Below are 15174 nucleotides of genomic sequence, written 5' to 3'. Positions count from 1 at the left end.
GCACGCATTTTAAAAAGCTGGGGTCGAACCAGCCACCTCTGGTATGGGATACGCGGATGTTACCGTGACGCCAAGTTTTTATTCTTTGAATCCTGTTATTGGACCTTTCACCTAATTGTATTTTTTCCTGCCTTTAATTAGAAGACGAATGGAATAAATGCAAGCTATGCAGATATAAATTAAAAACTTGGAAGTAAAAGCTCTTCAGACCTAAAAAAGTTAGATTATTCAGAATATTATTCAAGTTAATATTATTCAGATTCTTGAGTGTGCATTTGATCATAGCTGTTAGGTAGAATTTACAATTCTTCTAACATTTTTGTAATAATTTAACATTTTTGTAAGAAAGAAGATCAGGTACCACTTAGTTTCAGGAGAATGCCTGCATGTTTTCTTTTTTTTTAATTATCTTTTATTGAGAACTGCAATATAATTAATTTTGGATAATTACAGTCCACATTTTGTAGAAACTTTGTTCTTCATTATTTTTCTACCTGTAAATTTGCATCTCATATGCTACGTAATTCCAAAATAAGCTTAATTTGAAGAATATTTACACATCATACTCAATAATCTATCATTCCTAGATCTGAATAGCTTCATTTTTTACCTGAAGATTTTTAATTTTCATGTCTGCATATCCTGCATTTATTACTGATAGGAAAAATTGAAAGATATGAAATACTGAAATTCATATGTATGCCGAAAAATGAGAATAAATCTGGCATTCTGTCATAATTTACTAATACTCAGAATAATAAAATTTTAAGAAAATATCAGTTTCATTCGCGCAATAAAATAAATACTTTTTTCAAAAACACTCAAGAAATTTATCACAAATATCAACATAAACGATCTACAAATATATTAAGCATTTAAATAACTCATAAGCTGAAAATAAACAGAACATTTATCGAGAATTTATTGACGTATACCAATAGCAAAGATAAAATAGTTTCGAAGTGTCTAAAGACGTACCGAGAAGCACTCTCAAAAAATTTGCGAATAGACAATGACATCACAAATACGTAAACTTCGTGCAGCATGAAATTATTTAAGAAATTACGTTCGAAATTTTATTTGTGATATAGGAAAATACACGCTAAAGAATTAAATGTGGGTTTTCATGTACATGTCTGTAAAGAAACAAATGCAGTTAAAAGTGAATCAATTTCCCTGTGGCTCGTTAAGAAAGTCGGGGCTCTGATAAGTTTAAATATAGTAATGTTTAGAGCCCACCAGCGGCCGAGCGGTAAAGTCGCTGAACGCTGGTAGTTCGGTGCGAGGTTCGAATCCCGCGAACGGGCTGGCTACATAGGCGTTTTCGTGGTTTTCCCCATGTGTAACGTGCATACGAGCCAGTTTCCCCTAGAAAGTCCTCCACGAAGGCATCCCTCCTATTAGGCATATAGCCCTCGAGGCTTTGCCATAATCACACACTCACTCACCAGTAATGTTTAGAGGCTCTGTTAAGAGTGTTGGCATTATGTTGGGAATCCGTGTGATGTTTTCATAAAATGAAAATCAAGTTTTCTCGCATGTTTAATGGTTGGAAGTGTATGTACAAGAAAATCCAAGAACTTTTTTTGTAAACTATTTGAAAGATTGCAGAATCTGTGTTAGTAAATAAATAAATCCTTCTGATGAATAAAAAAGTGTATTCTCACTAATGTCTGTAACATAATAAGAAATGAAATATTTTTTCGTATGTATTTAAACTGAACTGGGCGAAAATGGAAATGTATTGGTTTAAGAAGCCTTTGTGATATGAAAATTTGTTATTCCTGAATTTGATTCAGTTGAAATCTTACAAAAAAAGAAACTTGTGTAAGTCTGTTTTTGCTTTTTGGAAAAGAGAAATTAGAAATGTAACATGAATATGCTTTAAAAGTAGGACATAAAATTAAATATAAGAGAAAATGTTTAAATGGAAAGTAGAAAATGTAAAATTTATATTTGCTGGACATAGTTTGGTGGAATGCTTGGAATAAACGTGTAAGGATTATGTTAATTTTATTAAGAGTTAAATTTTAAATTAAAGTTCCTTTCCTGTCAAATTCTTAACTTCAACTTACTACTTCCGGCAAGAACGTAGTTTTGGAATTTGCTGAATATTTAATGAGAAGGAGCGGTATTTAAACCACGAAGTTACTTACCGAGACAGAGAGAGAAACAGAGTTTCTGAACTACGCGCGTCTGCCTTTTTGGCCGCTCTCTCAAAGCTGTTATCCGCTCGGCCGTACTCAGGCCCTTGCTAAGCTTCATAGTAAAATAGGTTAAGGGGCCAACTCTCATTGTACCTTGATAGCTTTGGCTATATTTCTTTAGTTAATCTTAGTTTTAGTTTAATTCTTAGTCTTTTAAGTTCAAGTCCAAGTGCGGGCTTTGTGTGTACACTCCCAGGCGGAGTTTTGTTAAATCTTATTGGAATAATAAAGGGTTAGTTAGCTTTCTGTCTTGTTGTTTCTTGTCACCGAACTCTAGCGATTATTCGCTTATCAGTTCCTAGGTTCCTCACTTCCAACATTAACTTAGAATTTCAAGTTTATTATTAAAACATATTAACAAACTTGATTGAATATAAACTCTTACTTAAAAATTAACAAACCTAATGCTCAAAGCCATTGCTTCTGCTGCAGCTGTTCCCTCATCAAGTAAGGATGCATTTGCAATATCCAATCCTGTAAGGTCTGCTACCATTGTCTGATAATTCAGAAGGCTTTCTAAACGCCCTTGAGCAATTTCGGCTTGGTATGGTGTGTATTGTGTTGTCCTGAACACAAAATAAAAGCAGAATTCTTTTTAAGATATTACCTCTGAATACATATGTGAGATAATTTTCTATACATTTTAGATACTGAATCCAAAATTGTGTTTACTCTAAATTATATTTTCTGAAAAATATGAAATTGAGTAAATGTTCTTAGCAGGCAATAAGATAAACTAAAAACGATAAATATTATCCACAGACATTTGAAAATTAAACTTAGAAATGAATAAGCTTGATAAGCAGCAAAATTCAATATTAAACTGGCGATAATTTCAGCTTTAACTGGCTACTTGCGTTTCAAGGAAAAGCGCTGGCTTCCTGTTCAGTTGTAGAAATTATTATCATTCTCGAACATAATAAGCTAATTTAACGCACTACAATATTATTTTATTCGTCAAGCAAAACAAAATCAGTTTCTCTTCATATCTAGCAAAATAACGTTAATGTTTTAGTAAACTAAACTAAACTAATTTCAGTGGCGCAAACAGCCCTAATGGGCGAAGGCAATGCAGTGCCCGAAATCTGCTTTCTTGACCGTGGACCCCGGGGTGCGTAAGCATATGGGCTGAACAAGTGGTCAGCTTGGTCGCAAGTTTAGTCGCCAAGCAAACTTGGTACTCATTTTATCGACCCAAGGGATGAAAGGTTGAGTCGATCTTGCCCAGCCCGGGGTTCGAACCCCGGACCTGTGGTGCTGCTGCGCGATGCGCTAGCTACTGCGCCGCCTAGCCTCTAATGTTTTAGTATTCAGACGAAAAAACAATTCGATTACTTATATCTAAAGTTTAAATACACACAAATATACTTATATCTAAAGTTTAAATAAAGATGTTGAAAAAGCGGATTAAAAGACGTTTATTTGAGGTCATTAAAACTTTCACGGATAATAAGGTTAAAAAAAGACACTAGCGTCAAAAAAAAAAAAAACATACGATTTTGAACAGCAAAACGTTTCACTGGTCGAATTCTGTCAATACACAGTGAGATCGCCTGCGCTGAATCTATACTTTTGATAGCTTCGATTTAGGCCACTCCGAGAATAAGATTATCAATAGTAGTGTGGTACATTTCTGCTCGTTCACGAATCATACGTATTCTTATCTCGTAAAGATCCCCAGGGCGAGATCTGGGAGAGAAATTAAAAGTCCTTGAAATATATCTCATGCATGCGGATGGGAATCAAGTCAGGTACCGCAAATTCCATTCCATACGAAGCAGTGTTTCCTATTTTGTGTATTGGATAAAAATACGAGTCCTGCGAAATCGTGCGTTATCGCTTACAGCAAAGGCATAGTTGAAAGAAATATGACAACATATTCAACAAGGATCTGGCCTCTAACCCTTATTGCAGCCACAGTATCGTAAGAATAAGTGCTAAAATCAATCAGTCTGCCTACAGCAATCTCGCCAAAGTATCCAGTTACCGTTTCTTAATGCCTGCATTTCGAGGATATTACTGGTATAAAAACGTGTGTCAGGCATTCTCCAGAGCAATAACTGATACAGTCTGTAGACAGAGCCGTGACTCGACCGTAGAGAGCACAACATTCAACTGCTGTGGATTACAGTTGAGATGATCTCGAATTCAGTTTAAACCAAAAGAAAGCTGTGTAGAATTGTCCAGTGGTTAACCGACTGTTTGACTTGTGGTTTTACATGATAAATTCCCTCTTCCTTTGGATTTAGACTGACAGTGTGTCAAAGCCGAAGAAAAAATAAGACATTTAGAATCAAATCCAGATGGATGGCTGGCTGGATAGATGGATAGACGCGGGCGTGCGAACAAATTTAACTTTTTATAAAAAAAGGGTTAGGTATAGTTCACATTAAGAAAGTATGTGTAATTTATACAAATCTAAATATACCATTCAGATTACACTCCCATGGACGAAAGCTATATTAAACTAATAACTAATCCTTCGTTCGTTTAACTGGAAGAAAAGAAAGTGTACGAAATCCATTCCAAGGAATTTAATTTTGAATACAATGTTAAGATCCATTTCTCAAATCTGAAAGCGATTTAATAGCAACGGAACCAAAGTAACAGCAGTTTTTTTGTTCTCCATTAAACTGCTGGCGTATTTTTACCAACTTTTACAATATATGATACACACTTTTATTACAGCTTTAAGGGAAAATTTTTAACACTTTTATACAGAAAATCCGAATTATGCATTAAAATTTTCATGTATTCCAAGCTCAAATTTATTACTGTATATAACTATGATTACTCTTACATAAAGGAAGTTAAAGTTTTCGGATTTGCTTTCTAAAGCTAAACTAATGCCTAAATTTTAGCCATCATCATTTTATATTGCTTTGCTACATGTTACAGAAACAGTTAAATATTTTTATTCATTTTTTATTTTTTTTTTATTATTTTTATTTATTCAAAAATATCAACTTGTGTATTAATATTAAAAAACGAAAAATGTAGGAATATTAGTGATTAATATATTTCAGAGTTAATGCATTTCAACAGTTAATAAAAAAAAAAAATAAAAAAAAAGAATCTTACCATCCTGGATTTTCAAATATATTTCTCAAAATGCAATGTGGTACAAGACAGTTATAATATCCCAGTCCAATATAGGATCTCCAAAGGTGGTTTTTGTCCGCAATCTCCTTTAAGTACTGAAGCAATTCATGTTCACCTGAAAAATAGTTTCATTTAAATACTTTAATTCAGTATCTTGAAACTCTCATTTCTCAATACTTTTATGATTGATTTCTCAATTTTTTGCTTGTAACAACGACTAGATTTTAAAGCCCTTGTTTGATATATTCTAATTTAAAGATATTTTTTATATTCATTAAAATGTATTATATTCATCAAAATTATAGGCTCCGAACACTTGAGTTTGTTTCATATAAAACCTCATGTGCGTTGCCTCTTTCTTGCAGCATATAGTGCATTCAAGTCACTTTTACAAGTTCAGATCAAAAGCTCATTTATCCAAATTAAGGAAAGGAACGAGGTTGGCTACACAAATCTTATTTAGATCATTTGAAATAGATTTCTGCATTTATTTAATCAACACATTTAAAATATAAAAACAGAATTCTTCATAATTAAATTACTGTTTCACTACTTATTAGCTACTAATAAATAGATGAAAACACTATTTAATTGGCTCTTATAAACAATTTAAAGGTTAATTTCTGATTATTCGCCACGGGCAGTGGCGACTTCGTGAATTAGTGAAAAATGTTCATTTGTCTATCTTTATGCATCACAGGAATTGTTTCATTGGTAAATAATAATAAAAAAACAAGAAATTTATAGACAAGAAAAAAAAATACGCCGGAACAAAAATTTATAGGGCCGATATTTACATATAACGGCCAAATATAAAACGTGTAAATCAACAGATATTCACCTACACTACGCATACGTGAGTTGCTTATTGGCGCCTGCGTACTGGAAAATTAACCAAAAATGGAAGTTCGACTGAATGTTAAATTCAAAGCTGCGAATAGTTCGCAAATATAGAAATTTATTATTTTTCATATAAAAATGCAAAGAAGCCCGAAGCGCTGTCTACGTGTCTATAGAGTTTAGTCCCTAAGTTTCAAGACTAAGTCCAGGTCAAATTTTGTTCCTAGAGCTATCTCTTGTACTGAAAGGATCAGCGACCGAATGGAGCCAGGTCTTCAGATACTCAGAATTAACGGTAGCATCTTAAAATATATAAAAAGAACAATGGCAACAAAATTGCCCTCAACATATGTAATAAATAAGTCCGCAGCTATCCTAAAATGAGAGGACATGGAGATAAAGAACATTCTCTTTTACATCATCTAAAAAAAAAAAAAAGGAAAGATAAGTAAATATACCTCGAATGAAGATCAATTTCAATTTTGATAAAATTGCCTCCCACATAAATAGGTCGAGTTACTGACAATGGGTGAAGTGTTGCATTTATTTTCGGCATTATAAAAGTGCGTTCCTGAACACAATGTTGAGCTAATAATTTGACATATAATTTTATCTAAGCTGCTTAACAACATTTTGCTTCAACAGTTATGTTACATTATAAATATTGTAAATTGGTTTTTAGCATTAGGCAGCCTGCAAAATGTTTAACTTGCTTACTATAAGGATTTATGTAGTTCTACTAACTAGTTATTTTATGTTAATTTGCTTTCCTGTCTTTCTCGCTTTCCATTTCCCTGCCAGAATGCAAATTTCTAGTTCGCGCGTATTCAAAGAGGTAGAAAGGAGATAGTATTTAAAGAAAGGTCTTAGAGGGTAGAATCAGAGAATGTTCCGCCTGCTGAAGGCCACGTTTGCTAATTGATTCTCTTGAAAACAGTATTCTGTGGCGTTGCGTTATTCTTGCCACCAGGGTTGTCACGCCTTTAGGTCAGAACCAGCTTACGCATTTGTGTCTGTGTGGCCTTCCGGACAACTTAAGTTAATTTAGTCATAACTGAAAACCCATTACTCTTTTTATTTAAGCCTTAAATCCTGGATAATTGTGTAAGCACGAGCAGTACCTTCAGTAAACTTTTATCCGAGTTAAATAAAAGAGTCGTTTACAAACTTCATACATTTCTGCCATAACTACAAGACTTAATGGTAAGCCACTTTGGTTAGAGTTCCCGTCTATGCTACCAAAGAAGACGAGAATTTATAATACATTAAAAATAAAATAAAATGACTATGGCACTGTTGTGAAGTGGTATAGTTAAACATAGATTGAAACCTTTCTTTCCTGCCCTCATATAATTTCGTTCAAATGATAATACATTTTGTTTGCTATCTAGGTATTTTTACACCAGTGGTCAAACTGGAGGCCCGCAAGCCACATCCTGGCCCCAATCAATTTTATAGGGCCGCAAATACATTTCAATGATGTATTTGTTTTGAACACTGTGCATATATGGTATTAGAGACATACAGCTATGGACTGAGTATATGTGCGCGAATACTACTGAAGGAAAGAGCGCGAAAACGTTACGGCTTTGTCACTCTGTGTTTATATGCGAGGGCAGGTTGTAAGGATCTTAAGTTTTACTAACGTTTATTTTATTTTAAATCTTTACTATCACTTCTTATTTTCTACTTCCGGCCAGAATTATAAGCGGGAAGGTTTTTATGCAAAGTTTGTCTGGCGAACGCCAAGTATTTAAGTTGTGGCCTTTTGCCAAGCGAGAGAGAGGAAGCAGTGAGTCAAAGCAGGCCGCTTACCTTAGAAGTTACGCAGTTGCTGTTTGCCTTCCAGGCCAGAGGTTTTAATCCTCTTGATAAATTCAAACGTATTGTAGTGTTCACAGTCTCTGTGCTACATACGCTTCCTGTTATTATAAGGCCAATCTTCCACGTGTATTATTCCAAAGTTAAATTAGAGTTTAGTTTTATTTTTATACTTTTACGTTAGACCCCGAGTAGCGGGTCGGTGTATTCCGAAGTACGGAAGTTATTGTATATAGAGAAAAATAAAGGGTTTTGTATACCCTTCGTCTGTATCCTGTCTACTTACCACAATTAGTGAACATAGCTTTAGTAAGCTCTCTGTTCCGAGTCAGGTCCTTGTATGTTTCCGAAGAAGGTAAGAAGGAACATTGAACCTGATAGTGGCGCCCAACGAAGAAGAATAACCATGGCCAAATTTCAAGAAGAACCTGTGCTGCCTGCAGAAACGGCTCAGAATCCAGAAATGCCAGCTGCCGCCCTGGAAGGATTCGGTTACATCGTCCAGACCATGCGCGCTTCGATGAAACCAGAAGCAACGTTTAATGGAAACTCACCGGTAACCAGTTTTTTGGAAAAACTGGACGACCACTTCATGCTCTACCCCGTGCACGAGTTTCAAAAAGTTACCTTAGCTACCAGCGCTTTGAGGGGCCAAGCACTTAACTGGTTCAAATGTATAGGCAGAAGTCTCTTGGGTCAAGCAGGAAGTCCCACCTATACTTACGAAAATTTCAAGACTGCCCTACTAAAAGCCTTCCCTGTTGTAAGGGATCGTGCGAAATTAGAAACGGAACTTTTCAGTACATATCAACAAAGAATCGAAAACCTCTCGAGCTTTATTTTAAGAAAAATTCACGTTTTCAAACTCTTGTATGGAAACCGTCCGGATCCTGAAATAATTCAAGTGATTTTGCCGAGGTTACTACCCCAAGTGCAAGACTTTATTGAATTAAGAAACCTGACTACACTGGAAAAGTTATTTGAGCTAGCAATTCAGTTTGAAAGTAGAAGAACGGCGGACGTCGAAAGAAGACGCCAGTATCAACAGCGAAACCAATTTGGTACGCCAAGACTACAGCAAACTCAAGCACATGGCTACAGAGAAAAAGCGAATCAGTGGGCAAGGAAACCCGAGCATTCAAAAACAGCCGGCGAACGTCGACAGTTCAATAGCAACCCAGGAAAAAAGTCTCAAGGCCAGGGAAAAAAGAAGGAAAGCACGGAAAGGAAAAATAATTTAAACTAAAACGGATTTCTGCTGACGAGAGGGTGCGGAAATCCGAAGGCCACGAAAACCCCTCTTCCTACAAGTTAAATACAGTAATGGTGAAAAATTTGACTCTTCCGAAGATTGAAGTCTTGGTGAATAATATCCCAGCCACCGCACTCCTGGATACCGGCGCGCAGTGTTCCTGTGTGGCAGAAGAGTTTTTTAGGAAGTATTTTCGCAAATACCGCATATATAATGCGGATAATACGACAGTGTTAGCGGAGCAGACTGTCGTAAAAATGTAAGACTGTCGTTAGAAAAATGTAAGTGCGTAGGTAAAGTACCTTTGTATATCCGTATCAAGGACGAACAAATAAAGGTGATGTTTTTTATAGTAAAGAATATGCAAGCACATTTCATTTTAGGAATAGATTTTCTTTCAGAAGCCCAAGCTACGCTGGATTTTAATGAAGCGTCCCTTAAGCTGACAATGAAACCAGTTCGTACTGAAAACGCTGAACCGCCGATGTTAAAACTTGACCACCTGCCTAATGACGAGCAAGATAGAATCCGACAAGTGGTAAGTGAATTTGCTTCGTTATTTAGTGATATTCCAGGATTTACTGAGGTTACTAACCATAGTATTGACACCGGAGATGCAATGCCAGTTCGCCAAAAACCATACCGGTATGATAAGAATAAGGAAAAAATTATAGAATGGCATATTACCGATATGCTACGTAAAAAGATCATAACGCCCATCTCAAGTAGTTATGCTAGCCCGGTGGTTTTATGTAAGAAAAATAATGACTATCCTTTGGAGCATCCAAAAAGGTGGATATTCGCTATTGATTACCGTAAATTAAATTCCATAACGAAATATCCGGTATATCCGTTACCGATCATAGAAGAAATTTTAAGGAACATAAAATCAACCAAATTTATGACGACTTTAGACTTAACGGCTGGTTATTTTCAAATAGGGGTGAGGCCTGAGGACGTGCCTAAGACTGCTTTTATAACCAAGTCTGGCACTTATGCATTTTTGCGTATGCCGTTTGGCCTTTCAGGGGCCCCGGCAACATTTCAGCGATGCATGGACATTCTGTTAAGACCTGTTCTTGGAAAGTCCACATTTATCTATTTAGACGATATCATTATTACTAGTGATAATCTCGACCAACATGTACAGGATTTAAGACAGGTGTTTTCTTTATTAAATGAGGCCGGTCTAAAAGTTAATGTCGAAAAGTGCAAATTTGCAGCCCCTGAATTAAAATATTTAGGTTACAAAATATCTCAAAAAGGGATCGAGACAGATGAATCAAAAATAATCGCTGTACAAAAGTATCCGACTCCAAACACGGCAAAGAAGCTCTCTTCTTTTCTAGGACTTTGTTCATATTATAGGTCCTTTATAAAAAAAATTTGCAGCTATTGCTGAACCATTGTTAAAATTAAAAAGGAAAAAGGCAAGATTCTCGTGGACGGCCGAAGCCAATAGTGCTTTCGAAAAATTAAAACAAGCATTAACGCAAGCCCCTGTGTTGAAATTTCCTGAAAAGAATGAGAATTTAGAAATTTCAGCGGATGCTTCGGTTTATGCGGTAGGAGCGGTACTTTCGCAAAATCAGCAGCCCGTGGCATTTTTTAGCCGAACTGGTGAAAAAAGGAAGCTTCCAGAGGAAAGCACTGAAGGGCGAGCCCGTACAAGAAGGAGGATAAATCAAACTACTATCTGCAGTACCTTTAAAGACTGGGCCCAGAAAAGATGTCCGAATATTACAAAGATAAGTAAAATTTTATGTTACTTTGCAAACTTAAGTTAATCTTTCATTCTTACTGCAAGTGGCAGATTTCAAGAAGTTTTACCTCATGCGAGGTCTACCTTTATCGCCAAAAGGGCGAGAAATGAGTTGTGACCGATTTTCGTATTATGTTTTTCAATTACTCGCGCGTAAAACTAAAGTTGATGTATAATAGCGTTGTGTAAAGACTTAAATATTGTAAAAAGTTATTGTATAAATTTTATTTAAAACATTCTAGCAAGAGAGAAGTTTTAGTCTGAAAGACTTTTTGAAATGTAGTATTTCAATGTAGAAAGAATTGGCACTTGCTTTGAAAAGAATAGAAGTTAACAATGTACTACTAATGTATGTTTTCAAATGTGTAAAATTAACGGTATGTTGATATGTTCTTATATACATGTGAACTGTTATTTTAAATGTTAAGAAATACCGTGATATGGTAAAAGTGAAAGTAATGTTAAAAATTTTGTTATTCGTGTGACTGTAAAGACTAAATCATGGCGAATATGTGTTAAAGGTTGAATGATGTAGTTAGGCTCTCTGACGCTACACTTTAGAGTTAGCCACTTTTAGAATAGTACCTCAGGGTTTAGAGTTGAAATTAGGGTGTGTTAAGAGGTCTCGTTATGTTGAATTTTAACACGTTAGTGTTTTGATTGTAGGAGGAAGTGTGGCACACGTAGACAGAAACACATTCGTGTTTGGTGTTCTTTTACAACACATGTCAGAGAGCACGGGGAGAGATATTTAAAATAGTCATGAATGAAATAAGAATGTTAAGAGAAGTATAATTGTATATGTTACTTCCCATTTCATTGTGTAACATTTCATTAAACTAGTTTTCCTTCCAGATCTCTGGAAGGAACCAGAATTGAATAAAAGCTCCTGTTTAGATGCAGTACAGATGAAAAAAAATTGTTGTATATCCTGGGAGCTGCTATTGTAACAAATTTCTTTCTTTTAAATTTCTAGTTTCTAGCGAAGTATGTTTGTAAAAGTTTGGCCTCGCGTTAGATTCTAGAGCTAAAAGTTTTCAACAAGGTCGTTTTAGACCTCAGTTTCAAACTAATTAACTCTGGCGGGAAGTATGTAAGGATCTTAAGTTTTACTAACGTTTATTTTATTTTAAATCTTTACTATCACTTCTTATTTTCTACTTCCGGCCAGAATTATAAGCGCGAAGGTTTTTATGCAAAGTTTGTCTGGCGAACGCCAAGTATTTAAGTTGTGGCCTTTTGCCAAGCGAGAGAGAGGAAGCAGTGAGTCAAAGCAGGCCGCTTACCTTAGAAGTTACGCAGTTGCTGTTTGCCTTCTAGGCCAGAGGTTTTAATCCTCTTGATAAATTCAAACGTATTGTAGTGTTCACAGTCTCTGTGCTACATACGCTTCCTGTTATTATAAGGCCAATCTTCCACGTGTATTATTCCAAAGTTAAATTAGAGTTTAGTTTTATTTTTATACTTTTACGTTAGACCCCGAGTAGCGGGTCGGTGTATTCCGAAGTACGGAAGTTATTGTATATAGAAAAAAATAAAGGGTTTTGTATACCCTTCGTCTGTATCCTGTCTACTTACTACAATTAGTGAACATAGCTTTAGTAAGCTACTCTGTTCCGAGTCAGGTCCTTGTATGTTTCCGAAGAAGGTAAGAAGGAACATTGAACCTGATAAGGTGACTGGGAAAAGGTGGACTTCCCACATTAGTACAATCAGTAAAATTAGTTCCCTAGCCGAGAGTTGGTGGTGCTTCAATATTCTAATATTTCTAGTTTTTTTCCCTTCTTTTGAGTTGATGCTTCTGATATATCTTTTCCTTGAGTCAGTCAGTGGTTGGTTAAGTGTATGTACACCTGAAGAATTCATATTGCTATACAGCTGGCGACAAACTAACATACTTATAAATCCAGTTTATTCGTACTTGTTGTTAGATTTATATTATATCAATACTTATCATTTAGAATTGTGCATAAATTTTTAAGTCTTGCTATCATACGAAAATGGATCTTGTTGAATTCAAGCTGTTAAATAAAATTAGCATAGTGATTTTAAATAAGAAATTAAACCGCAAGTCATATCTTTAACAAAGAATAAAAGAAAAGTGGATGAAAAATGATTTATTTTTCAAAATAAATGGAAAATTATCTACTTCTGTGGTGCTGCGAGCATAACCATTATATGTTTTATTTTTAACAACAGAGTATCAGTTCCCACCGAATACAGTTTACGTTGCCATTGGGAAATGAACCTTAAAAACACAATTGGAAATGTTGGATGGCAAAGTGAGAGAAGTGAAGTTGCAGATTTTGAAATCTAACTTGCAGTGAAATTTTATTTTAACTGAAGCAAATGAGGCAACAGTTAACGCAAGTTTTGCTTTGGCGCATATCACTGCAAAACGTTCAAAACCATTTGCTTATGGCATTTGCTTATGGCAAAACCATTTCCTTTAAGGATTATTGGACCTACAAAGACCAATTATTCAAAAGTATTAGTGTGTCAGCTAACAGGCTATCAGAAAGTGCATTAACGAAATCGCTGGCAATTTACAGTATCAATTAAAAGAGAAAAATGTAGATTTTGCAGCATTTTCAGTAATGCTGCAAAATATAGATTCTGAAGCATTAGTTGGTGAGAGTACTAACTTCGCAGATGCAGAGCAGCTTGCCATTTTGTAGTGTTATTGACGAATTCGAAATAACTGAGGAAGAATTCCTAGGAAGGGATAAATTGGTGAGCAGAATATTTTTTCCTAAGATAAGAACTGTAAATAGATAAATATAAATTGAGATAAAATTTCTGGATTTCAGTTGGTTCTGTAACTACTATGGTTGGCAAAAAAAAAAAGAATGTCGGTAAAATTAAGAAATATAGTAAAACAAGAAAAATCTATATAAATAAAGTAGAAAGTTCGTGCGTTTGTATTTCATACAGCTCTACAGTTTTATTTCAATTTTGGTGAAACTTGGCTCACTTGATCTTCAAAACAAGAGTAAGATCACTATCTACATAAGATCTCACAAAAATCACCACCACTCTTTATTTACATATATTTTACGTTAATTTAACGAACTTTTGATTGAAAACTCGGCGATTTAAAAACTTTTCGTTGCCACTTTGCAAAGAGGAATATGTTTATATTTCAAATTTGGTCAGAAAACTAATCTATATAAAGGAAGTGTCTTGCCACTCGAGAAAGCGCAATATATTTTTTTGTCTTTCGAATTTAATAAACAAACTCAGGGATTTAAGAGCAATGTGTTGTCACTGCCTAACTTAAAATATTTCTAAGTGTGTTATCGTTCATCAAAGCGTAAGATTTTTCCCAAATGTATTGTTATTAATTTAAAAAAAGATACGATTTAAAAAAAATAAACGCAAATTTATCTTAGTTGCTATTAATTACTAGCTAAAACTGTGAAATTACACTAGCAGGATTCATTGAAATCGTGTATATATGTTGCAGTTTTATTCCGATCTTCATGAAAATGTTCCCATTTGACCACCAAAACAAGAGAAATTTCACTATATGTATAAAATTACCGCTCCACGGGGTCCACACTTGAAGAGTTTATGTTAGAACGGTGCACCCACGACACCCGTCTCGCATGAACATTACCCATCTGAGGTTCCCATCGCCATTGTTGCGTTTCCGCTATCGGTAGAAATGATAATAAGCAAGGAATTCATAATTGGTTTTCTAAAAATATAAATATTAATATTCCTACATAGTTTTAATTTTGAAATCATGTCATCCATCTTAGGTGCACGTCACCTTTGTTGCGGTCCCGCTATCAGGTCTTATTAAAATCGCTAGATGGCGCCATGTTCGTTTATTCTTCAGAAAGGTGTAGAACTTTCCAGAAGAGTTAGCAGAATAAGTCGCTCTCTATCAGTTTTACGCGAATGTATCGAAAACGGTGAAGAAATCGGCCAAAGCATTAAATGGCACCATGATAGTTATCTCTTTAGAACATTGTAGAACTTACCAGAAAAGTGTAGAACCTTTAGAGCAAGATTTAAACGCGCTCTCTATCAGCTTCGGAAGTATTTCGAAAACGGGATTTAAAAGAAACTGCCTCCATCCCCCTAAGTGAAGTCCCTTCACTTTACGTAAAGCCTGGACAAGCTGGGTACTTCAGCTAGTTTCAGGATTATTTTTCCTACATTGCATCATTCCTCAAGAAGCA

The 15174-nt window shown here is 35.2% G+C and overlaps 1 protein-coding gene across 1 annotated transcript in view; it reads right to left on the bottom strand.

Moving 5' to 3' along the window:
- Positions 1–15174, bottom strand: part of LOC118185722 (glycine dehydrogenase (decarboxylating), mitochondrial) — a 106495-nt gene that overhangs the window by 62791 nt on the left and 28530 nt on the right. Inside the window, exons 3-4 of the mRNA XM_035355625.2 lie at positions 5289–5424; positions 2609–2773 (exon numbers count right to left, since the gene is read on the bottom strand). Coding sequence (XP_035211516.2) covers positions 2609–2773; positions 5289–5424 — 301 coding nt within the window. The remainder of the gene's footprint in view (positions 1–2608; positions 2774–5288; positions 5425–15174) is intronic.

This window comes from Stegodyphus dumicola, chromosome X1 (assembly GCF_044657685.1).
Source record: "Stegodyphus dumicola isolate Sdum_Otavi_A_Nest chromosome X1, ASM4465768v1".
Classification (NCBI taxonomy): Eukaryota; Metazoa; Arthropoda; class Arachnida; order Araneae; family Eresidae; genus Stegodyphus; species Stegodyphus dumicola.
This window is presented reverse-complemented; position numbering and strand designations above follow the sequence as displayed.